This window comes from Carcharhinus amblyrhynchos, chromosome 30, assembly GCF_965287045.1.
Source record: "Carcharhinus amblyrhynchos chromosome 30, sCarAmb.v2.hapA, whole genome shotgun sequence".
In the NCBI taxonomy this organism is placed as follows: domain Eukaryota; kingdom Metazoa; phylum Chordata; class Chondrichthyes; order Carcharhiniformes; family Carcharhinidae; genus Carcharhinus; species Carcharhinus amblyrhynchos.
The window spans coordinates 21,336,791-21,363,664 of NC_137353.1; the positions used below are offsets into that span (position 1 = coordinate 21,336,791).

Here is a 26,874-nt window from a genome sequence, read left to right on the forward strand (position 1 = left end):
TGTGATAGGAAACATTTTGGGATCTTTAATAAAGATGAAATTACTAAATACTGCCTCTGCTATTTCTTTGCTTATTTCCCTCAGGATTAATGGGTGTGAGCTATCAAGTCAATGCACCTTGTATAGATTAATATTTGATAATACTACTCATCTGGCTTTTAACCAATTCAAGATGCATCCCTTTGGTGAACACTTAAGTTACTGATTCACCAACCAGTGAAAATAGATTTGTTCAATTTATTTTGAGCCATTCAAAATTAAGAGATTTAATATCAGATCTCTTAATGTTAAAAAAAAGCCGCACGTTTTTCTAGTCTGTCCCCAGCTAAAATTTCTTACTACCTTGTGTCATAATACCTGCAGTCTCTCCATGATCTTGATATCATAACTAGAGCTTCATCAATGATTTGTAGGGTTTTAATTTTCACTTTGCATTAATACATTATGCACCTATTTATAAAACCTTTTGGGCAGTTAATATAGTTTGAAAAATCTCTAGCATCAAAAGACACTGAAGTGTTTTCTCAATATATTGTAGAATATTACAACAAAATATAATTTTAAAATTGCTGAAAATATTATAAAACGGAATGGTCTAAGTGCATTAGTGCATAAGCTTAAAAACAAAAATAAGACGAGATTTTGACCCTTACAGTTATGTGTCCAGAGATAATTCAACACATCCCATCACACTTGTTGCAGCAATTTCAAGTATAATGAACTATAACAGGTTTTTTACAAGCTGGTACGTAGAGTAACAATGTTCTCACTTCCTGCTCTAAGATGTGAGCTGGTTGCAAAATCTCACGATCGGCAACGGGATCCCTGTGCTCATGATCTGATCGCCCAAAGGGGAACATGGCATTCTCGATGTACGCCCCTTAAAGGAGCCAGCTACAACCCGTATACACGGATTTACCATCACGCAGAAAGCATGTTGGTTAAAGGCACAACTGACCAAAGTATAATACGACATAGAGAAAAGAGTTCCAAGCTGTCAATACGTCGTCTCTACTGAGTCACCCTTTGTTGAGGAAATAGCGATACTACAATTCACAGTGTAAGGAAGGGGGCAGTGCCATGCAGCTAAAATATTCCAGTGCCTTCTACTGGAAACCATAAACGGGTGGAGCTCAAGTGTGATCTGCGACCTGCGAAACCTCTGCTGACACTAAACTGATGACATAAAGAATGACAAGGGAGAGTAGAAAAAAGCCATTCTAGAATCTGGGATTCTCTACAACAAATAGCCATTGAAACAGAGTTTTTCAACTATAATTGCTACCGAAACAAAAGTAATTGAAAAGCGAATACTAAAGGTGTGGGAATCAAACAAAGGATAGATCAGAGTAAGTGGTTTATGCAGGAACAGTCCAGTGGAGACGTTAAGGTCATGTCGCCTGATGTGCCTTCATGTTATGACTACAACTGGTGATTGATACTCATTGATCATTGCTGTATCTTTCTGTTTCATTATTTCCCCAATGAACATCAAAAGATTTTGGAATTGAATATCAGGATTGAAAAAGAGATCACAAGCCCCTGGAAATACATGACAATGGTTATTTGATACATACAAACATACCAAGTGAGAGTGAATCTCGTTCCAGGTAAATACATGAGGCTGGGGGGATAATAAGTGTGTGGCTGTGGCCGTCACTGCGTTTTCTAAAGTGTGAATTAGATTTGTATTTGCGTAACACAAAGCAAAATATTTTAGATCTGCACTACCTGTAGAAAGACATTTCTGGAATAAACACACTATGTTGGGTAGCAGCTGGGGAGAAAGGAGCAGAATGTAATCTTTCCACTGGAATGTAGAACTTTTGTGTCACTCTACATATGGAGTTAAATAACCGGAGAAAAGGAGGTGGGGGTAAGGGGGGGCGGGGGCGGGTACAGAGAGTACGGGAAAGAACAAAATAGAAAGGTTTATAGGATGATGGAGACCCAGAATGGTTAAATAGAATGACGCAAGGCAAAAGGTGGTGATAATTGGATAAAAATAGAAACAAAAAAATGGGTGCAGGAAGCCGAAGAGAATCTGACAAAATAAGAGGATTCCTGTGGCCTGAAATGTGTCAGAAGGCAGATAGACCTCAGGAGTGAAGATCATCTATATACCTGAAGCAGATCCATTCCCAGAGATTCTGTGTTGAGGCTGTAAAGTGCCAAGTAAAAAGATGAGTTGCTATCCCTTAAGCTTCATTGAACAGTGTTAAATACCAAAGACAGTGATGTCTGAGCAAGATGCAGAATTAAAGTGGCACTAACCAGAAGCTTTAACATTTAATCTTAAAGACATTATCTCTGGTATTGTAGCACACCTTCGGTTTGGCACTGGAATGTCAGCCTAAAATTAAATTCAGGGAAACTCTCATGTGAATCTAGATCCAGAAGCAAATTCAAGCAGCACTTTATTAGTGAACACAGATGATGGTAGTGGTGGTTTTGCTTCCCAGAGTCTGTGCTACTAATTAAACCTTTCTACTCCATTGCAACAGCTTGCAAAATCAAAACCAGTGAGTGATCAGATGCTTTTGAGATAATCTGGGATTTTGGTGATAATCTGGGATTGTGTCTGGTGATTTTTTTCATAAACTCGGACCATATCCTGCACACTGTACAAAACTAGTAATTGCTTTCATTGATATGAGCACATACGCCCTCAAACCCACTGCTACCTGATCTGCAATGCTGCTTTTTTTGGACATGGGATTGATGCCACTTGAATCAGTTTTAGATGATGATAGCTCAATCCAAGCAAACAGGGTATTCAAATTCTTTCACCGATGCTTGATGCTCCCACAGTATAAATTGTTTAAGGCACAACGTGCTCTGATTCCCCACATAGATGTATGTGGGTAGTATGGAGGACAGGAGTTTGGTTAACACAGTTGACTAGGCAACTGGAACGTGGTTCAGAATTTTGAAAAAGCACAGGTTCAGTTCCTATTCTAGCTAGGACCTCCTTCTCACCCTGTCCCTGAGAGTGGAAGACTATGGCAAAACCATTACTGACAGAAATGGCTCAGGAAAAAACATTAGCAGACAATGACCCAATGAATGTGAAGGATACTTTCTCTCTGTACTACATCCTCTTATATTAGGTACGCACAGAGTCGAAAATGAACACAAATTCAGAGTTATTTCATTTCAAGAATTGAAATTTATTAAAACATTCAACTACAGAGGCCAGAAATGATTAGACCTTAATTCTTTTCTTCCATTCTCAATGTAAGATGTTAGACTACTGAGAAACTCCAGGGTTTTCCAATATTCCTGTTTAAATGTGCATCTTTTTTTCTATAATAAAAGCAAGATATTGCAGAAGCTGCAGATCGGAAATAAAAACCAAATGTTGGAATACTCAGCAGGTCTCGCAGCATCAATGGAGAGAGAAACAAAGCCCTGAGGAAGAGTCGTATTCGACTCCACACTAACAGTTTCTTTCTCCATCGATGCTACTGGATCTGTCGAGTATTTCTGGCACACTCTATTTTTACTTCATTTCTATTTTTCGGAGAAGAAAAGCCATTCTGAATTGACTTGAAGTTTTTTCAATTAAAGAGTTTGTTGGTTACTTCATGAGTGGAGTCAGAAGTGTCCTGTATTGAGAATGTCTAAAATGCTGAGAAAGATCTTGGTATGAAGCAAGTGTTCCTTTCAGTAAAATTTTCTTTTTTTCAAAAGGTCAACACTTCATATTTTTATTAAACTGGTCTGATATTTCAATGTAAATATTCCCAATGTACCCTTGCTTGTCACAATGACATTAAAACATATCACAGAATCCCTACAGTGCTGAAGGAGACCATTCAGCCCACTGACAACAATCCCACCCAGGCCCGATTCCCAGATATTTAAATATCCTCAGACACTAAGGATCAATTTAGCATGGCCAATCAATCTAACCTGGACATCTTTGGACTGTGGGGAGGAAACCAGAGCACTCGGAGGAAACACACGCAGACACAGGAAGAACGTGCAAACTCCACACAGTCACCCAAGGCTGGAATCAAACCTGGGCCCCTAGCATTGTGAGGCAATGCTCACCACTGTGCCACCCAATATTATGTATTCCCTTACTGTAATACACCACAACAATTCTAGTCTAAAAGCTGATGCACAACTCAAATTGTTTACTAAGACCTAGGAAGAATCAAGAATAGGAGCATGAGGGGGAGCAGAGCAAATACAAATCAATACCAGATCCAGACTGTCAAACTTAAATGCCAGGTCCTAGTCAATAATTCTGGTGACATACTCAATTGCAGGATGTTTAGCTTGAAGCTCAGAGTGTCAGCTTGATTATATGGAAGTGATGGTCTCTAAACTGTTGCTGCCAGTTGGTGAAATCACAAGTGATAGAAAATCGTGGATATGTGTTGCCAGACTCTGTTGCTTTAATGCTGCAAATCTAAAATATCCCTGCTAACACACTCTTTGATGTACTCCACACTCCTCACTGCAACACTTTCTAATATATCCTACACTTCAATACTTTGATATACCCTTCCCTGTAACAACCAAAATCACTTACATTTATAAGATGCCTTCTGCATAGAAATGGCGCAAGGGACTTCACAGAGGCATTGATGGGAAAAATGAACACCAAGGTAAGGATATTAAGAGAGGTTACCAAAGAAATGGATTTTAAGGTGGATCGGAAAGGAGGTGTTAAAGGTGTACATGCCAATGGTGAGGCAAAGGAATGAGGACAGGAGGACACTGTCAGAGGAACAGTGTGTTCTGTTGATTACAGATATTGGGAGTAGCAAAGCTTTTAAGGGATTCACATAGGGGCAAGAGTTTTAACTGTGAGATTTCCAGGTACCAGGAAACAATGCAGATTAACAATGACAGGGGTGATGGCTGAATGGGATGGTGTAGTCTAGAATCTGATCAAAGTTCTGCATTGGCTTAAATTTATTGAGGGTGGAGAACTTGGAGATTTTTGAATTGAAGTGGTGAAGGCATAAAGAGTTTGCTCCACACTGCTTGCCTCTTTCTCTACCACCCACCACAGTTCCACAGCAAATTATCTTCAGTGCTTTCTCCCCTGAACCTCCACATTGAGTAACTTCTCATTCTTGGTGATTTTAACCTTTATTTTAACTCATCACACTCTCCTCTAAGTTCACTGCTCTCATATTCTCCCTTAATTTCTACCTCCACAAAAATTCCCCTGCCCATATGCACAAATACTCCCTTGACCCTGACATCTCAGGTAGCCTCACTATTCTTATTGTGTCAATCACAGACAAAGGCATCCGATCAATTCCTTGTATTGCTCTCCACCTACATCTCCCTCCCAACCCCACCTTCTTGTGTCCCACAATGCTTCCTACAACCCAATTAAAACCATTTCCAAATTTCTAAAGCACAATTGGGTTCTGATCTCCTCTGCTAGAACTTGTTATTCCAGGATCTTCCTGGAATGCTGCTCTTCTCCACTACAAATCATATTCTTAACCCCCTCTCCCTGAACTTCTCCAGTCATGCTTCCAGCAACAAGTGTGAGGTTCTTAAGGATGTTCAGCTGACTTTACCATTTCCCTTTCTTCCCTGATTCAACCAAGCCAAATCTCCTTTACTCTGAACTTTCACCCTCTCTGGTTTTTTACCTATCTTACCTTATGCCCTCTCTGAGCTTATTTTGTTCACATAACCCATCTACTCCCTTGACCCTATTTCTGCCAAATTACTGACTGCCAAACTTGTAAATTTGTTTGTCAGCCAAGTTAATTAGGGGAGAAGGATAAAGTCTAGAGAACAGAATTTGTGGCAACCGCTGAAGAGAGTGGCTTTGGTCTTCCCAATATTTAGCCGGAGGAAACCTCTATTCAACCAGTGCTGAAGTTGCACAAGAAGTCTGGTAATGTAGGAACCTGTGGAAGGATCCGGAGATTTGGTGGTGAGGCACTGATTGCTTCCCCATCAAACCTGCTCATCTTGAAAATTATTGTGCCGCCTCCAACCTCCCTTTCCTCTCTTGAATATATTGTTGCCTCTCAAAAGCGGTGCTTATTCTTCCAGTAACGGTCTGAATCATTTCTATCAGGTTCCCATGCCATGACAAAACTGAAATTGTTATCTGACTCATAAATAATATCCCATGTGACTATGGTATACTATTCCTCCTCATCCTTCTTGATCGTCTGCAACTTCTGACATGATTGACTGCACTTACTCCTAGAGCAGCTGACTTTCATTGTTACATTGAGTGGGACCACACTTAACTGATTTAATTCTTACCTATCCATTTGTAGCAAGAGGAACAGCTATAATGTCTTCTTCCCACTTCCACACCATTATATCGGCTTTCTCCAAAGGATGGTATCCTTGCCCCCACCTCCAATTTCTCATCATGCTGCCCCTTGATGATATCCTCTTAAACACAAAAGGTTTCACATGGGCACTCCCAGCTCTATCTCGCCACCACTCTCCTGACCTTTCCACAGGCTCTTAAATTGCCAGACTTCTTGTGCAACTTCAGGACTGGATGAACAGAGGTTAGTGTTGGTAAAATTATCCAGCTAAATATTGAAAAGACCAAAGCCATTGTCTTCGGTTGTTACCACAAACTCTGTTCTCTAGCCACAGACTCTATCCCTTTCCCCCCAGCAACTCAGAGGCTGAGTCAAAGCTGATGTTGTATTGACCCTGACATGAGGTTCCAACCACTTGTAAAGTGAAGTTTATGTATTAGTCACAATTAAGGCTTACATTAACACGGCAATGAAATTACTGTGAAATTTCCCTAGTCGCCCACTCCGGTGCCTGTTCAGGTCAATGCACCTAACCAACACATCTTTCAGATTGTGGGAGGAAACCCACACAGACATGGGGAGAATGTGTAGACTTCGCACAGACAGTGATCCAAGCTGGGAATCGAACCCCGTCTCTGGCGCTGTGAAACTGCAGTGGTAACCCACCGTACTATCATGCCATCACCATATACGCTCCATCACCCAGCGTGTCAAAGACCCCATACTTCCACCTCCAGAACATTGCTCATTTTCTGGTCTGCCTAAGCTCATCTGTTACTGAAACCTTTTATTATTCCCAAACTTGACAATTCCAATATTCACCTGCCAGTTTCCCATCTTTCACCCTCTAGGAACTGGAGTTCACCTAAAATTCTGCTGCCCCTATCATACCGGGGCCTCATCACCCCTCAGCATTTGAGAGGTGCTGTGTCGATGCAGGTTCCATTTTCTGCCTGTTTCTTTTCTGAGATTGGATTGTCTGGGGTGGGAGGGGAACAGAGGGGGGCTTGTTGCTGCAGGTGGAGGAGGAGGAAGTCTGAGGGATTGAGTTTGCTGACAATTAGCAGCAGGAGGGGGAAGCTTGAGGGGTGGAGTTTGGAGGGGGAGGAGGTTGAGGGGAAGGGAAGCTGAGGGATGGAGTTTGGAGGGGGAGGCAGGCTGAGGGACGGCGTTTGGAGAGGGAGGCAGGCTGAGGGACGGCATTTGGAGAGGGAGGCAGGCTGAGGGACGGCATTTGGAGAGGGAGGCAGGCTGAGGGACGGCATTTGGAGAGGGAGGCAGGCTGGGGGATGGAGTTTGGAGGGGGAGGCAGGCTGGGGGATGGAGTTTGGAGGGGGAGGCAGGCTGGGGGATGGAGTTTGGAGGGGGAGGCAGGCTGGGGGATGGAGTTTGGAGGGGGAGGCAGGCTGGGGGATGGAGTTTGGAGGGGGAGGCAGGCTGGGGGATGGAGTTTGGAGGGGGAAGCAGGCTGGGGGATGGAGTTTGGAGGGGGAAGCAGGCTGGGGGATGGAGTTTGGAGGGGGAAGCAGGCTGGGGGATGGAGTTTGGAGGGGGAGGCAGGCTGGGGGATGGAGTTTGGAGGGGAGCAGGCTGAAGGACAGAGGTGGAGGTGGCTGAGGGACAAAGTTTGGAGGGGAGGCTGAGGGACAAAGTTTGGAGGGGAGGCTGAGGAATGGAGTTTGGAGGAGGGGAGGAGACTGAAGGATGGAGTTTGGAGGGGGAGGAGGCTGAGGGATGGAGTTTGGAGGGGGAGGAGGCTGAGGGATGGAGTTTAGAGGGGGAGGAGGCTGAGGGATGGAGTTTGGATGGGGAAGCAGGCTGAGGGATGGGGATTGGAGGGGACGAAGAGACTGAGGGATGGGGATTGGAGGGGACGAAGAGGCTGAGGGATGGAGTTTGGCGGACGAGAGGCTGAGGGATGAAGTTTCCATGGAAACCGCGCATGCCCGTGGGATAGAGCATGCTTTGTGACGTCAGGGCGGTAGAACGTGGCGCGTTGATGTCAGTCGCAGGGTTGCTGAGGGGCCGGGTTACCATGGAGACTATCAGGACCGTGGCTGCGGAGTGAGAGCAAAGACTGAGTAAAGGTGGGTGCTGGAGTTTCACAGTCGGGTAATGGGGTCGTCCTGGAGGCAGGGGGCAATGGGTGGCTCTGGGGACAGGGGTTAATGGGGTAGTCCTGGGGATAAGGGGTAATGGGGCGGCCCTGAGATCAGGGGGTAATGGGGCGGCCCTGAGATCAGGGGGTAATGGGGCGGCCCTGAGATCAGGGGGTAATGGGGTGAACCTGGGGACGGGGATAATGGGGTGATCCTGAGATCAGTTGGTTAATGGGTGGTTCTGGGGACAGGGGTCAAGGGGTGAACCTGGGTATGGGGATAATAGGGTGGTCCTGAGATGTTGGTTAATGGGTGGTTCTGGGGACAGGGGTAATGAGGTGGTCCTGGGGGTGTGGGGTAATGGGGTGGCCCCGGGAATAAGGTGGGTAATGGGGTGGTCCTGGGATGTGGGGTAATGGGATGGTCCTGGGGATAAGGAGGGTAATGGGATGGTCTTGTGGATAAGGAGGGTAATGGCTGTGGTCCTGGGGACAGGGAGTAATAGGTGGCTCTTGGGACAGGGGCTAATGGGATGGTCCTGGGATAAGGGGGGAAATGGCTGTAGCCATTGGGACAGAGGGTAATGGGGTGGTCCTGGGCTTGTCCTAGAGAAAGGGTGGTATTGAATCCGGTCCTGGGTCAATCAAGCTGATCCTGGGGATGAGAGACATATGGGACTGGTGCTGTGGATAGAGGCTGAGGAGGGGCTGGTGCTCAGGCAGAAAATAGGGAGAGCAATCGAGTGTAAAAGGGCTAATGCTGTGTGGCTAGAGAGTAACGCAACTCATGCATAGTGGAAAAGGTTAGCATTGTGTGAATGGTTGAAAGTAAATGTTTGCATGCATTCATTACAAATAAGGGATACCATTGTTAGACTCACTTCAAGTGTCTGGTCCTGACACTCTAATGTGGTGATGACAGTGTGCTGCACTATCAGAGGTGCCATTTTTTGAATGAGCTGTAAAACAGGCTTCAACTTGGCTGGATATAAACAGTCTCATGACATTATTTTGAAGAAGAGTGAGGGAACCAATTCGACCCCCCCCAACTCCTCCTCCACCTCCCTGTGTCCTGGCTAATACTTACTTATTCTCCAATAAACATCATAAAAGTCGATTCTCTGGTTATTGTCACATTGGTGCTTGTGGGAGCTTGTTGTGCACAAATTAGCTGCTGTGTTTCCAAATTCAGAAGTGACTACCACAAAAAATATTCCCTTGACTATAAAGTGCTGTGGGACATCTGGCAGTTGTGAAAAGTTCTGCACAAATGCAAGTCTTTCTTTCTTGTACTTGGGTTGCATTTACTAATTGGTTCACATTATTTTGATTGTTTGCCTTGCTTACATTTCAGCTTAATACTTCTGCTTCTGATGTTCCATCTCATTTTCCCTCCACTGAGTTTATATTCCTTCTTACTGCATCCGCTGTTGCCTTTCAGTTTTGTTTACCAATCCCCTCCTCCCCTACTTTCCTGGGCTACACAAGGATTTTTGCAACCTTGGCATCCTATTTGCTCCCAGCTAAATCCCCTGCTCTGTATTGTTTCCATCACAAAGGCTGCCTACATCAACCTTTGTAACATCTTTGCCCTGCCTTATCCATACTTTTATCTCCTCTGTACTGCGTAATTCTAATGTTCCCCAGGCCGTTAGTTTCCTCAGAAACTGTCTGTGCATGTGGACCTTCCAACAAAAATCACTAAATGCTCATCAGGAGAGGAAACCCAGACTGATTTCCCTTCTCTCCTTTCCTTAGTCTAGGGACACAATTCAAATGTTATCATAGCAGTTACTGCTCATCCAATGGTTGCTCTATACCAGGGGTCAAACCTGGGGTCCTCCAGTTTATTGTTATCAAGAGGTACACTTACCTATTAAGCCATCAAAAAAACCCAAAACACAGCTGATGTGAAAATCCAGGAAGCGATGACAGAACTTAACACAGTATAGATGTCTGAGGTCTAGGTAAGATATTACTTGCGATATGTGTCAAAAGGAAAAGCTTTTGTTGTCAAAAGGTTAAAAATGTAACTAGCAAATTAGACAATAAATTTGATTTGATTTATTATTGTCACATGTATTAACATACAGTGAAAAGTATTGTTTCTTGCGTGCTATACAGGCAAAGTATACCATTCATAGAGAAGGAAACAAGAGAGTGCAGAGTGTAGTGTTATAGTCATAGCTAGGGTGCAGAGAAAGATCAACTTAATGCAAGGTAAGTCCATTCAAAAGTCTGACAGCAGCAGGGAAGCTGTTCTTGTGTTGGTTGGTACGTAACCTCAAACTTTTGTATCTTTTTCCTGATGGAAGAAGGTGGAAGAGAGAATGTCCGGGATGTGTGGGGTCCTTAATTATGCTGGCTGCTTTGCTGAGGCAGTGGGAAATGTAGACAAAGTCAATGGATGTGATGGAGGCTGCTTTGCTTAATGGATTGGGCTTCGTTAGCGAACTTTTGTAGTTCCTTGTGAGTCTTGGGCAGATCAGGAGCCATACCAAGCTGTGATACAACCAGAAAGCATGCTTTCTATGGTGCATCTGTAAAAGTTGGCAAGAGTCGTAGACATGCCAAATTTTCTTAGTCTTCTGAAAAGTAGAGGCATTTGTTGGCTTTCTTAACTATAGTGTTGGCATGGGAAATAAATTGGCAATAATTCGCTTCATCTGGGCAGAAGTGGGTGGCATGGTGGTACAAAGGTTAGCACAGCTGGCTCACAGCTTCAAGGACCAGGTTCAATTCCGGCCTTGGGTGCCTGTCTGAGTGGAGTTTGCTCATTCTCCCCGTGTCTCTGTGGGTTTCCTCCCACACTCCAAAAGTGTGCAGATTAGGTTGATTGACCATTGCCCCTTGGTGTCCCAAGGTTAGATGGATTAGCCATGGTAAATGTGTGGGAATACAGGGATTGGGCAGGGGGCAGAGCCTAGGTAAGATGCTTGTTCGGAGGGTTGATGCAAACTTGATGGACCAAATTGCTTCTCCTGCACTATAGGGATTCTATGCTTCTTAGTCCTAGCAGCCAGCAGAATCCCAAGTAATTTGCAATTGAGCCTTTGTTCATTGCTTATAAATGTCCTTGAAATTATTAAAAGGACAGTGATTAAGGTTTTTGGGACAGAGATACAATTCAAAGATCAACAGATACCTGACTGCTGGGTACATTATATCAGCATAATTAAGGACCCCACACACCTCGAACATTCTCCCTTCCATCTTCTTCCGTCTGGAAAAAGATCTGAGGTCACGTACCAATTGACTCAAAAACAGCTTCTTCCCTGCTGCCGTCAGACTTTTGTATGGACCGATATTGCATTCAGTTGATCTTTCCCTACACCCTAGCTATGACTGTAACACTACATTCTGCACTCTCTCCTTTCCTCCTCTATGAACGATATGCTTTGTATAACATGCAAGAAACAATACTTTGCACTTTATACTAATACATGTGATACTAATAAATCAAATCAAATCACATCTGTGGTCAATCTAGGATTGCCAATCGGTGGCTGAGTGAAAGGCAGCTTTATGCTGCTGTTTTATAACGTTAATTTGGCCAGATGTGAGCGTAATTTATGGAACGTAGACTAGCATTATCTGTTACCAACCAAGGAGTCAGTTCTGTTCCTGTCAGTATTTGACCATAGGAATATTATGATTCAAATGTGTGTTGACTCCAGGATTGCTTGAGTGGCCACACAAGTTGTACCTGACATTGCTGCTTACAAGACCTTTCTGCCTGGGAAGAGTGGAGTGGGAAAAGACTAATCAACATCCACCTCACTGCCCTGGCTATTTACATTTCTGAGATACAAAAATCTAGAAGTATAATTTTAACACCAGGAGTCTGTTTAATTTTTCAGTTTCTTGTTTGGTGAGAGTTGAATGTTCTTGAGTTCCAAGCCCAAGAAATGGCAGACTTCTTGAAATCAGGATCTCTGGTAACAGCAGGTTGGCTCACTTCTGTGGAGGGCCAGGAATATCTGGCCAGCATTTTGCGCAGAAACAAAAGGAAAGTGTTTGGTAAGTTAAAAATTTCTCCTCCTCAAACTGATGGGAAACTCACAAAGGGCAAATTTATTTCTAACCCTTTTCTCTTCACACAAAAATGTGGAAAAAGGCTGGGAAGGACTAGCTGGTTTGTTAAAACTGTATTTTCTGGGGATTTAAAATGTGGAATTCCGTTCCACAATTTCCTTTGCTGAGGGTGGGTAGCATTTTCTGCTTATCATTTTAATACCTCTGTGCAATTTTAATATTCAGGAGGACAAGCAGACATACATATCTACAATGGTTTGGCGCACAGTACACAAATAGCTGGTTTGGTTTACTGTATTGTAGACGAGTTGCATCTATTCATTCAGACCCTGTTTCTGGTGTATTCATTCTGAAATTGATACCAGCTCTTTGTTTCATTAGATGTTCATTGCTTTTTGTGGGGTTTTATGATAGTTCAAGATTGGGACTGTTTTGTGTAACTGAAGAAAGATTTAGTTTTCAAAAGTGTGGAACCTAGGCAAGAATCATAGAATCTACAGTGCAGAAGGAGGCTATTTGACCAATTGAGTCTGCACCGACCACAATCCCCAGACACTATCCCCTTAACTCCATGCATTTACCCTAGCTAGTCCCCCTGACACCAAGGGGCAATTTAGCATGGCCAATCCACCTAACCCACACATCTTTTGGACTGTGGGGTGAAACCGGAGCACCTGGAGGAAACGCATGCAGACATGGGGAGAACATGCAACCTCCACACAGACAGTGATCCAAGCCAGGAATCGAACCTGGGTCCCTGACGCTGTGAGGCAGCAGTGCTAACCAGCAGCCTGCCCCTAGCATTACAGATGTTTCAAACCAAGGCGTCGGTTCTGTTCCTGTCAGTATTTGACCTTGGTAACACTATGATGCTAATGTGTTTGTCTCCAGGATTGCTTGAATGGCCGGTGCTCCCTCCACAGGTTGCGCCTGACATTGCTACTTACAAGATCTTTCTGTCTGGGAAGAGTGGAGTAGGAAAAACAGCAGCAGTTGCAAAGTTTGCCGGCTTAGAGATTTCCAATGTCCATCATGAGACCACAGGTGAAGCTACAGCCTATATCAGCTTTATTTATGCATGTATGTATGTGTATTTTAGCGTCCATACTGAATATATATGTTCCTACAGTGTGTGTGTAGCACTGTTTCTATATCGGCAGTGTACGTATCGATGCAATATTGTGGTGCATGAGTTCTATAAAATCAGTAGAACAAGCACAATATCTGGGATTCTACTGAAAGCTTTATCATTTTTTAATATGAAGTCTCACAATTATCTTAAATGCAGGAATTCAGACAAGGACTGTTTATTGGCCAGCAAAGCTGGTGGAGAGCGGTCGAGTGATCATGTTTCGCTTTCAGTTCTGGGACTGCGGTGAGGCCTCACTGAAGAAGTTTGACCACATTCTTGCTGTAAGAAAGCATCAAAAACATTGTAAAGAAATATGTAGGTTGAATGCTTCGGGTGCATTCCTCATTTAATTCTCAAATAGGACAAGCAGCTGCCAAACAACAGCAAAACAAAACTCAGCAATTGGAAATTAAAGTTTACTTATTAGTCACAAGTAGGCTTACATTAACACAGCCTAGTCACCACACTCCGGTGCCTGTTTGGGTACATTGAGGGAGAATTTAGCATAGCCAATGCACCTAATCAGCATGACTTTTGGACCGTGGGAGGAAGCCAGAGCACCTGGAGGAAACAGACGGGGAGAATGTGCAAACTCCGCACAGAGAGTGACCCGAGCCGGGAATCGAACTTATGTCCCTGGAGCTCTGATGCAGCAGTGCTAACCTCTGTGCCACCATGCCAAATGTAGTCCGAGATCTGCTTCCTTTCTGTATGTCAGTAAATAATTATCTGTTTAATGCGTCCGCATTGTATTGTGAGATGCTAATCGCTTCTTTCATTCTTTCATTCAGTCTGCATAATCCTCTCTTTCAATAGACTCCCACTGGCACACATAACCTCTTTGGGAGTCGTTGCATTAATAAGGATTGTAATATAGTCCCCAAAGACTTAGTGGGTACAAACATCTGCCTGGTGTGACCCCAGGTTTGATTCTAGGGTTTGGCAATCTGAAAGTATTGGATAAACTCAGCAGATCTGGCTTTATCTGTGAAGAGAGAAACTTCTTCAGTAGATGAGTCATACAGACTCGAAATGTTAACCCTGTTTTTTCAGCATTTTCTGTTTTTATTTCTGCAGGGATGGATTGTCCAAATTTGGTCATAAAATTGTTGAGCTAGTGAGAGGGTAAACTGATCAGCTTCTTGCTGTTAATTGCAATTCAGTGACCCCTCCTGAAAAGTGAAAATGTGAACTGTTGGATTAGAACAGGATTGGATGTGGCTAAGGGTGCCTAATACATTTGAAATGCCTCCCAGCATACATTCAGTCAAGAGGTTAGTTGTATCTTGGAGGTGCTGATGCTCAGAGAACCCACATCCTACCAGGCGTCAACAGGTTTGAAAAGGGAATCAAATTTTATATTGAAGGCATAGTATCTTGTAGTGATTGTTTGAGGACATGTGCCTACCAATGCCTACATATGCTGATCTAACAATGATCTTTCTCTATACCCTAGCTATGATTGTAACACTATATTCTGCACTCTCTTGTTTCTTTCTCTATGAATGGCATGCTTTGTCTGTATAGACAAAAGAAACAATACTTTTCACTGCATACTAATACACATGACAATAATAAAATCAAGTCAAAAATCTGATTGCAGCGACGCCAAAGTACCTGCTGGGGCCAATTGTCATGGGAAAGGGGAGATGAAACTACAAGCAAACTCAGGCCAATCTGTTTCGCTGGCCTTCTGTTGCTCATTATCTACCCAGTGAATCACATGAAGGGGGCCTTTTAGCCCATTGTGATTATGCCAACTTGTAAAAGGACTAACCAATTAGTGCCACTCCCACGTTCTTTCCGTAGAGAGTAGTAAGGGCGTGGAGTATCCTGCCTGCAACAGTAGTGGACTCAGCAGTATTAAGGGCATTTAAATGGTCATTGGATAAACATATGGATGATATTGGAATAATGTAGATTAGATAGTCTTTAGATTGGTTTTCACAGGTCGGTGCAACATCAAGGGCCGAAGGGCCTGTACTGCACTGTAATGTTCTCTGTTCTATGTAAAACTCTCAGCACTTCTTTTTAAGTTAATATTTGATTCCCTTTTGAAAGTTCATAATCTGCTTCCACCTCTTCAGAGAATGCATTCCAGATCATCACAACTGAATAAAAAATAAATTCTTCTCATTCCTTTAGTAAACCTTTACACTCCATTATGCTTTGACACACAACCTATGGTGTGGTGCTCAGAATTCTATGCTGAGGTCTAATCAGTGATTTATAACATCCTTGCTTTTGTACATTGTACCTCTATTTATAATGCCAATGATCCTATAAGTTTCTTTCAAACAGTCGTATCGCCTTCAAAAAATTGTGTTTGCACCTCATGTAGCTCTGTTCCTGCACCTCTCTTGAAATTGAATTGTTTAGTGTATATCACCTCTCTTCTATTTTGCTTCCAAAATGCCTCACTTCACACTGTTGTGCACTAATTTCCGCTGTCATTTGTCTGCCCTGTCTGTGGCCTCCTGAAGACTGTTAAATAAGTCTTGCTTACCACAATTTCAAGCACAATGTTAGCTGAAATCTTTGAAATGATGCCCATTGCACCCAGTCCAAGTTACTAATATATATCAGAAACAACAGCAGACCTAATGCCAATCCTTGAGAACAGTATTGTGTATCCCTCCTTGCGCTAGTCTAATACATAACCAGGTAGCACTACTCTCTTTCTTTCTGTCTCTTAGCCAATTTTGGATCCAGGCTGCCACTGCCCATTTAATCCCATAGATTTCAATTTTGCTAACAAGTCTAATATGTGGCGCTTTATCAAACATTGTAAAGTCCATATATGCAACATTAACTACAGTACCTTTGTTAGCCCTCTCTGTTATTTAATTGGAGAGCTCTGGTCACACATCACTGAGAAACTTATCTGGCATTTTCTACTTCATCCATCTACTTTGACCCATTAGCAACTTCTGTGATACTACAGGCAGGAATCAGCCCCATGTTACCTTTGAGCTGTCCAAACAGCAGGAGACTATCGGTAGACCTAGACAGAACTGTCCTGTTCATTGGTGCTCCAGAGGGAACAAAGAAAACCATTACAATCTAATTCTGAAGTCAGCCAATTACCTGTAATTTCTGTATGTCATTATATTTTTAAAAGCCTTGCAAATGCAACTTTAACAAGGGCTTTCTGAAAATCCAAGCAAAATATTTATATTTATTTTTAATCCTCATGTGTTAGTTGAATAATCTCCTTGGGCTGAACTCCTGTATTTATGGGATATAATTATTAATGAGTTTCAGTGAAACCATATTTTATATCTATATGTGGTGCCCCGTAGAGAGACAAACAGTGGGAAGATAAATAACCAGTTAACCTTTTTGGTATTGGGTGATGAAGTAATAGTGGTCATTGCTCAACTGAACAAGTAGAACAGGCAGAAGGGCCCTCCAAGTAATGTCTTGCATCTCCCTCAGTAATGTACTGGAGTGTTAGCCAAGGGTCTCTGCTGAAAGTCCTGGGAGTGGAACCTACAATTTAATGACTTAGAGGTGGGGATGCCATTAATTGAACTTAGCTGATGCACGTTAATGCACTGAGCTTCATCAAAGCACTCAATTTGATGACTTTGGCATTCAAAGCATTTTGTTTGAATTATAATTTTCTCCAGTGTCTTCATACTTGGAGAATGATTTGAATAATGCATTCAACTTCTGCTGCTCCTGCTTTTGCCTAATTAAATTAGTATCCAATATATACATCAGAACCCAACCTTTAACATTGTAGTTTAAAAAAAGCAATTTATAATAAACGTAGATGAAAAAGCATAACCAAAGAAAGGAAATTTGCATCGCCTGCAAGATGTATAATGATATCGCGGTGCACAATAGGAAACACGAACAAATGTAGTTTTCTGGTGAAGTAAAGTCAAAGAATAACGGCACACAGTAATTTTTGAGGCATGTATATAGTTTTAAGGCTTGAAATGTTATGACTGTAATTTGTATAGAACTGTAAAAAGGTTTAACTCTGCAATTCAAAGACATGTAGATTTGCAATGGTTTATTTGAGATTTTTATGAATAAAGTATATTTTTGGAAAAAAATATAATTGGGCCAATGTGATTATGTCCCCATTTTAAAGTTATCCAACTGTGTCCTTACTTTTGCAAATTTATTATAAATCCCCATGTCTGTGTTTGTAGTGGAAACTACTAGATTGGTTCTTAGGATGAGAGGGTGGTCTATGAGGACCAACCGAATAGAATGAGAATTTTAGAAGAATGAGAGATGGTCTTATTGAAGCCAAAAGATTCTTGAGAGGGTTTGACAGGTTAGATGCTAATCATAAGACCTGTAAGACATGGGAGCAGAATTAGGCCACTCGGTTCTGCTCTGCTCTGCCGCTCAATCATGGCTGATATTTTTCTCATCCCCATTCTCCTACCTTTTCTCCATAACCCCTTATTAATCAAGAACCTATTTATGTCTGTCTTAAACAGCTGAGGAGCTGTTTTCTCTGCTGGGAAGACTAGAACTGTATGGGGGAGCGGGCATAGTCTCGGAGGTAAAGGATTAGCCATTTATGCCTCTGATGTGTGGACACTTCTGCACTTATCAGTTGTGAACCTTTGTAACTTTCAACCCCAGAGCGTGGTGGGCACTTGTTGTCACACAGTATTCCAGGCTGAGATTGATAGATTTTTCAACTTTAAGAGAATCAAAGGATATGGGGATCAGGTGGGAAAGTGGAGTTGAGGTTGAAGATCAGCCATTATGTAATTGAAATACACCTTCAATTACATAACGTAAAATATGCTTTTATGTTTAATTGAGGCACAGTGGCAAAATGACCACTAGTGGGAGGATGTAATTACATAGCAACCATGGAAACAGACTTGAAGGATTATTCCTATACCTCTTCCTTGGTATTTACATTCTCCATCAGCAGTGATGCTGCAATGCATGTTGGCTGAGATTAAACAGACCATTGCATGTACTGTTTGCAGTGAGTAGTTTTTGAATCATTTGTTCTATTCCCCTCAGGCCTGCAAGGACAAGGCTGACGCCATCTTGTTTCTTTTCTCCTTCACTGATCGATCATCGTTCGACGATTTACCCAGTCAAATGTCACGAATCATGCATGACTCTGAGAAGATGGTTAAAATTGTTATTGGCACAAAGTATCCTTAAATTATCAAAGCATTTTACATTTGAACTCCTCCAGATAATTGCTGCCATTTGAATAACTATAAAGTGTTTCAGGTTATGAAACCAGTCACAGCTACGTATCAAATGTTTTGTTGATTTCTTTAATTTTCTTTCATGATTTTAGTCTGTGAAATTATTTAACCAAATTTATATTTTCTATTTGCTGTCTAATTAGTCGAAGGATTTGAAAAGTATTTTATTACAGTTTAAAATTATGTGCATTCACCTATGGTGAGGACATTTGCACAATAAAATTCAAGTTTTGCTTTCCAGTTCTTAAGCATAAAGCCTTACTGGGAATTAGTAGCCCTGCTCACTGAAGTGGCCTTTCTATACGTGAGCTTGATGTTGACAGGACTGTGGAGGCAACACAGGTAAGCTTTATTTTATCCTAATCCAATGTCACATTGTTGGTCTTTCCAGCAAGGGACATTAGAGAGCGATCAGCAACAGGAATCCTTGCTGATTTGGTTTTTTTCTCAGCCTGGGTGCACTACCACTGCTTTCAACATCTTTTCAATTTTTTTTCTCCTTGAGGATGCTTACTATCTCATATTGGTTTTAAAAAACTTCTGGACTGTAACAGTATTGTGAGCTATAGAATTGTAGGGAAAAGTAAGTATAACCTTTTTGCTTCTGGTTTCAGTTGATGTGTCACTCAATATCCATGAATTTTCTTTAACTGAATGTAAACAGATTTGACCAATATATGCACACAGATGTCACCGAGAAGGAACTTCGTGATTTCCAGAAGACATGGCATCTGCCTGTCTTCAAAATAAAGAGCGTCAATGGTCCACGGTTGTCAGATGGAAAGACTCTTGATGGAAATGCAGGGCTGCTGGAGGTAGAGCACATACTGAATGGAGTGGCTGAACAGCTCTGGTATCAAGATCAAGTGACAGCAGGACTTGTCCCTGCACCACACCACCGTTGAGAGCCTTTCAGCCCTGGCTGAGGTTACTACAGGTCTTCCCTGGAGCACACAGTCTTCTTAACCTATGTCTACTCGAAGGTAGTGACCTGTAAACACTGGGCCAAATGTGTTAGGTTGGTGCCACAACCATTGCCATGCACCTACCCCTGCAGTTCCATGATTAGCAGCCAGTGTTCAAATGGGTGTGAAAGTTTTCCACAATCTCTCAGCTGGTGATATTCAGCAAGAGATCTGGGGAAGAGAAGTGCTTCACCTTTTAAGGCAACAGTATGATTTAAAATCTGTTCAGCATGGATGAATGTTGACATTCTGAGCTGCCACAGTCTGAACACTTAGCCAGCTGCTAACTGCAAGGTGAACTACCATGTGTAGAAGATGGGTGCTCTCCATTTCTGTGCATTTTCATACCCAAACCATATTTATTGGATGGGTTGAGTTCCTATGCAGATGGTATTTGCACTGACGTGTTCTAAAACTGTGAAACCCAGTTTAAAAGTACAGGGATTCTAATTAAAACCAGCCAGAAGTAAAGGTTACAATCTCTGGAAAAGTTAACAACCTTTACCACTTGCATGGAAATGTAACATTTTTATAATAATTGGATCCCAATGCATACAATGCCATTGTATTGTGCTCTGGACTTTAGTCCTGACTTCCAGACCAGTGATTGGCATAATCCAGGGGTGCACAGCAATTAACAGAGTCCTAAGTGTACAATCACGGACCGCTCATCACCGCAAAAGTACAATAAAGAAAAATAGGGTGGCAAAAAAAGAGATATTTTCCCCTGAGGGTTCTTGAGATTTATTTTTATTTAATTTCACCTGTTTCATCCTGAGATGATGATCTGTTGTTGGGGAGTGATACCACAAGCAAGTGACCCATAACACTCATAGAATCCTAGAATCATAGAATCTCTACAGTGCAGAAGGAGGCCATTTGGCCCATCGAGTCTGCATCGACCACAATCCCACCCAATCTCCGTAGCCCCATGCATTTACCCTAGCTAGCCCCCTGACACTAAGGGGCAATTTAGCATGGCCAATTCACCTAACCTGCACATCTTTGGGATTCTCCAAGGGACTCTCCTTCCTGTTAAAGCTTGAAAATAAAGCCAGTACAACTTAGCTAGTACAGAGTACAACTTGAACCTGTTCAATCTACACTTGATAGCAGGATGTGGAACTTTGGCTGATTCCGAAGCCCCCACCACCCTAGTCCAGAGAGTAGAGTCCTTTGTTCCTGGTCTTGGAACAGCTAACGCAACATGGACCAGGATCAATCCTAGGACTTTCTTGGTCTGTAAGCTCGATATTGCACTGATGTTTCATTTATCCATTTTGCAAACAGGAAATGTTACTGATTTTTAACTCGAGGATGTGACAGTTAGTTCCATTATATAGCATGCTGTGTTGTCACTGGAGAAGCTTTGTGCTTGTGTGTCCTTTGTGAAGACACAGCTCCTGACCACAACAGTGGAAGTGACACACTGCCAAGGATAAGTACCGGATGTTATTGGGACAATCTGTTTGAGGCCTGACTTAATTGAACAAGCTCAATAAAGGTTTTCAATCCCTGCTTCATGGGAATCAGTCGTCCCTATTGCAAAAGGTTTTCACATTAGTATTTTATCACTGAACAGCTGCTGCTTTGCCTCTTTCTGAAAAGTTAGTGCTGGTTTAACATCTTTAAATGAATATTGGAAAGAGTAGCATATGTTACTTGATACTTAATATCTCATTACATATCCTAGCTGAAATGTTATGATCAATTGAATTTGCTTTACAAAAATGTGAGAAGGGATCAGTGTGCAATGCACATTGCAGGAAATAGCATCTAGTCTTGTAAAACAACAGATGGGGATCTAATGATCATATTTAAAAAGGGTCAGATGATAGTTAAGATCTTAATGGAGTGTTCACTCAGGAATGCCATCATGACTTCAATATGCCTGGAAATCATGGACAAGGCAGGTCAGGGGATGTGGCTATTTCCAGTTTCCCTTAAAGGGTTCTGCAGTTGCAATAGTTAAAGCTAAAAGCAGGATTATGTTTAATTTGTCATTAATACTTTTGGATATAGTTAGCCTTAAGCCTCCTTTAACTTCAATGCTTTGTTGCAGGTTTTGCTCAATAAATTTAACTGAATCTGAAATAAGTTGCTCCATTGTCCGTCCCTGCCCTGCCCTCTTTCAATCCCCAGCTTCATGATCTGTGGCTGCCCTACTGAATTTCCTGCTCTCCCAAACAGTTGAACTGCCTACAATCTATTGGATGTTTTTGAGGATGTAACTAGTAGAATTGATTGAGGAGAACCAGTGAATGTGGTTTATTTAGACTTTCAGAAGGCTTTCGACAAAGCCTCTCATAACAGATGACGATGTGAAGTTAAAGTGCATGGATTGCAGGTAATGGGGTGGCATGGTGGCACAGTGGTTAGCATTGCTGTCTCACAGTGCCAGGGACATGGGTTTAATTCCAGCCTCGGGCCACTGTCTGTGTGGAGTTTGCACTTTCTCCCCGTATCTGCGTGAGTTTCCTCCGGGTGCTCCGGTTTCCTCCACAGTCCAAAGATATATGGGTTAGGTTGATTGGTCATACTAAAATTCACCTAGTGTCAGGGGAATTAGCAGGGTAAATGTGTGTAAGGTTACAGGAATAGGGCCTGGGTGAGAATGTGGTCAGTGCAGACTTGGTGGGTCCCAAATGGTCTCCTTCTGCACTGTAGGGATTCTAATGACTCGAAATGGATAGAAAGCTGGTGAGCAGATAGAAAGCAAAGAGTTGGCATAAAAGGTCTTTTTCTGATTGGCAGTTAGTGACAAGTGGGATTCTGCAGGGATCTGTGCTAGGACCCCAACTGTTCACATTATATATTAATGATTTGGAAGAGGAAACCAAATGTATTACCTCCAAATTTGCAGATGGGAGTTGGGTGGGAGGCTGATCTGTGAGGGAGTTGCAGAGATGCTTCAGCGTGATTTGGTTAGACTGAGTATGTGGGCATCTGCATGGCAGGTGCAGTATAATGTGTTTAAATTTAAGGCTATCCACTTTAATAGCAATAAAAGGACGATAGGTTATTACTTGAATGGGTCTAAATTCAGAGAGGTGGATACTCAACGTGCCCTTGGAATCCTCGTGTATCATTAGCTGAAAGTAAGCACGCAGGTACAGCAGACAGGTATGTTGGCCTTCATAGCGAGAGGATTTGGGTATAAGGATGGGGATGTTTTGCTGCAGTTGTATGTAGGGTGTTGGTATGGCCACAGCTGGAGTATCGTGTCCTTATCTGGAAGGGTGTCCTTGCTATAGAGGGAGTACAGTGAATCCCAGGCTGATTCCTGGGATGGTGGGTCTGTCATATGAGGAGAGACTGAGTTGGTTCGGATTATATTCACTGTTATTTCATAGAAACTTATAAAATTCTAACAGGGTTACACAGAATAGATCCAGAAAGAATGTTCGCAATGGTGGGGGAGTCCAGAACTGTGGGTCATAGTTTGAGGATAAGGGGTAAATCTTTTAGAACTGAGGTGAGGGGAAATTTCTTCACCTAGAGGGTGGTGAATGAATGTGTGGAATTCACTACCAAATAATGTAGTTGAGGCTAAAGAGTGTGTGATTTCAAGAAGAAATTGGATATAGCTCTTGGGGCTAAAGGGAGCAAGGGAAATGAGAGAAAGGGTGGATCAGGATATTGAATTCGATGATTAGCCATGATTAAAGTGAATGGTGGAGCAGGCTCAAAGGGCCGAATGGCCTACTTCTGCTTCTAATCTCTGTTTCAATGTTAATCAATGCGATCATCTCTCAGTGCTAATGACTCATAACCATGCCTACTACTGACTTCGTCAGCTGGGCAGGACAGATATCCTGTTCCTCTATTTAGGCTGGAGATGAATATCAGGCTACAGAATCAGAAGTAAAGGATTGGTGCACTAAGATTTTCATCATTTCAGGATGCATTTATGTTAATGAGTATTTATTTAAATATGCAATTGCTTCACCCTTGATTCAAAGTATTCCCTTTCGCTGACTAGTCCCACAGAAGTACCAGGTATTAATAACCATTTCCAATAGGAATGAGTTTAACCATCGCTCCTTGACGTTCAGTGACATTACCATCACTGAATCCCCCACTGTCAATGTCTTGGGGTTAACCACTGACCAAAAGCTTAAATGGACCAGCCAGGCAGAGAAGGAAGTATATTGGTAATATCACTGGATGAGTAGAGGCCAAGGCTCTTGGGATATGGGTTCAAATCCCATGGAAGCTGGTGGAACATGAATTCAGTGAATAAATCTGGAATATAAAGCTAGCCTTGGTGACAACATGACAATGATCTTTGGTTGTTGTAAAAATCCATCTGGTTTGCTAATGCCCGAGGGAAGGAAACTTGCCATCCCTACCGTGTCTGATCAATGTATGACTCCAGAGTACTGCAGTTGGGTGGACTCTTAATCGCCTTATGCAATGGCCTAGCAAGTACTCAATTCAAGGGCAACTGGGGATAGGCAACAAATCTTGGCTTGCAAGCAATGACCACATCCCATGAAAACATAAAGAAAAGATATTTATAAATACCTCACCACTCATTCTGTGGTGAGGAGCTCCTATCCTGATTCCCCAAAGCCTGTTCAAGGCTTCCAAGGCATAAGAAGTATGTTGGAATACTGTCCACTTGTCTGGGTGAGTGCAGTTCAGAGTAACATAGCAGTCCACTTGATTGGCACTCCATTCACCACTTAACTCCCTCGATCACTTGTGTATCACAAAATGGGCTGCAGGGACTCACTAAGGTTTCTTTGACAACATCTTTGAAACTTGCTTAGCTGTGCAACGGCAGCAGACACATGTGAACGGCACTATCTGTAAGTTTCCTCCTCTAAGCCACACATCATCATGGCTTGGAACTATGTTAATGTTCCTTTGCTGTCACTAGGCCATAAACCTGGAACTACTCTGTGGGTTTACCACATGGAATGTGGCTGCTTAAGAAGTTATAAGTTTATTTATTAGTGTCACAAGTAGACTTACATTAACACTGCAATGAAGTTACTGTAAAAATCCCCTAGTTGCCACACTGTGGTGCCTGTTTGGGGACACTGAGGGAGAATTTAGCATGGCCAATGCATCTAGCCAGCACATCTTTGGACCATGGAAGGAAACTGGAGCACCCGGAGGTAACACATGCAGACACGGGGAGAACGTGCAGACTCCGCACAGACAGTGACCCAAGTTGGGAATCAAACTCAGGTCCCTGGTGTTGTGAGGCAGCAGTGTGAACCACAGTGCCATCGTGCCACCCAGTGTGTTAATGTGGTTTATCACCACTTATTCAACAACAAATGCTGACCTTTTCAGCAATGCTCATATCCTTTGAATGAATGTTTAAAAATTCTGCACCAATTCGCATGGGAAATGAGTTGATAAACACAGTCACAGGGTGTGATCTAATGGCCCCATTCACCACAGGTGAAAATCCTGAAATGGCTGGTAAATCTTGTGAGCAGCCAAGAAAGGGATTTGTGCTGGTGATGCGAACAGGCTCATGCCCTCTTTCCATGAATTTAAATAAATTTTAACATCATTTAAGGGCTTTATGCTGTAGCTTTCACCCACAGTATATCCTACTCTCCCCCCACTGGCCAGCATGTTATGATGACCGTGCCAGAGCGTAGAGGTATCTGGGGCTCCTGGGTTGGGGGAAAATGGCTGGTCATTGCCTCATAACATCCTGGCAGTTGCCAGGAGGCTTTGTCAAATGGGCAGTGCCAGGGGCATATGAAGAGGGTTCTGGCAGTGGGGGGTCCCCCCCCACCCCGTGTTGGGTTATTTTCTTATATGTGGTGGGAGGAAAAGGAGGGAACTCCAATGCCTGAAAGAGGGGAGAGCCTCAATGCCTGCAAGGGGTGGGGAGGGAGAAGGGAAAGCCCCAATGCCTACAAGGTGGGGAGGGAGAAGGGAAAGCCCCAATGCCTACAAGGTGGGGTGGGGCTTCAATTGGACTGATATTGGGATTCCCTTTAAAAATGTTACCTCATCTCAGAATCCCAGCTATGTTGGGGTGTTTAGGCCCTGCCCCTCCAGCTGGCTGTGTGATCATCACCAGAACTAATCCAAAGATGTGTGGATTAGGTTGATTGGCCATGCTAAAATTGCCCCTTAGTGTCCTGAGATGCATAGATTAGAGGGTTTGGTGGGTAAAATAAGTAGAGAAATGGGGGTGGAGCCTGGGTGGGATTGTGGTTGGTGCAGACTTGATGGGCCGAATGGCCTCTTTCTGTACTGTGGGGTTTCTATGACTTCTATGAAGTCTAGGCCCTGCACTTCTAGCTGGCTGTGAGGTCCTTGCCAGCACTCTGCAATTGCACAGATGCTGTGTAATCAAGTGAGAAAAGGCATCTGTGAAGCTGGCAAGTTTTTCCCGCCTGATCCAACACTGCAATTTTTGCATTCTTGCAGTAAGGAATTTCATGAAGAGAATGTATTGCATGAATTGTCTACTCTCTGTGCTAATTCAGCTTGATCACAAAAATACCAATGCCTCTACTTTCTCAGGAGGCTAAGGAAATTCGGCATGTCTGTTATGATTTTCACCAATTTTTATGGATGCCCATAGAAAGCATCTTTTTCCAGATGTATCACACCTTTGCATGGCTCCTGCTCTGACCAAGACCGCAAGTGTTTACAAAGGGAACAAAGCCCAGTTCTTCACACAAACCAGCCTCCCATTCATTGACTGTCTACATTTGCCACTGCCTTGGAAAAGCAGCCAGCATAATCAAGGGTCTCGCACACCCTGGGCATTCTTTCTTCCACTTTCTTCCATCGGAATAAAGATACAAAAGTTGGAAATCACGTACTAGCTGACTCAAGAACAACTTCATCTCTGCTGCCATCAGACTTTTGAATGGACTTACCATATATTAAGCTGATCATTCTCTACACCCTAATTATGACTGTAACACAATATTTTGCATCCTCTCCTCCCCTATGTACTTTATAACAGTATGCTCTGTATAGTGCGCAAGAAATAATTTTTCACTGTATCCCAATACATATAACAATAATAAATCAAATCAAATACCAAAGTCCCACTTAAAATTAGGCATTCTTTTCTGCTTTCTTGAGGATGTTCCTTTCCTTATTGGGATATTGCTCCAGAGATAATGGTTGTTCTCAGCATGTGGCAGTTCTTCATCTGTATGCCTCATGGAAACTA

The 26,874-nt window shown here is 42.8% G+C and overlaps 1 protein-coding gene across 2 annotated transcripts; it reads left to right on the forward strand.

Annotated features, from left to right (window-relative positions):
* The first annotated feature begins 1,557 nt into the window (after nucleotides 1–1,557).
* cplane2 (ciliogenesis and planar polarity effector 2) lies at nucleotides 1,558–25,453 on the forward strand. 2 transcript variants are annotated; one of them, XM_080215168.1, is made up of 6 exons: nucleotides 1,558–1,610; nucleotides 12,231–12,390; nucleotides 13,297–13,449; nucleotides 13,694–13,818; nucleotides 18,545–18,681; nucleotides 19,406–25,453. In XM_080215168.1, exons 2-6 carry the CDS (start codon nucleotides 12,279–12,281, stop codon nucleotides 19,644–19,646), a joined length of 768 nt encoding a protein of 255 aa, XP_080071294.1. In that variant the 5' UTR covers nucleotides 1,558–1,610; nucleotides 12,231–12,278; the 3' UTR covers nucleotides 19,647–25,453. The 2 variants fall into 2 exon arrangements, with proteins under 2 accessions (XP_080071294.1, XP_080071293.1); XM_080215167.1 differs by lacking the exon at nucleotides 1,558–1,610 and adding an exon at nucleotides 8,261–8,359.
* Nucleotides 25,454–26,874: the final 1,421 nt, after the last annotated feature.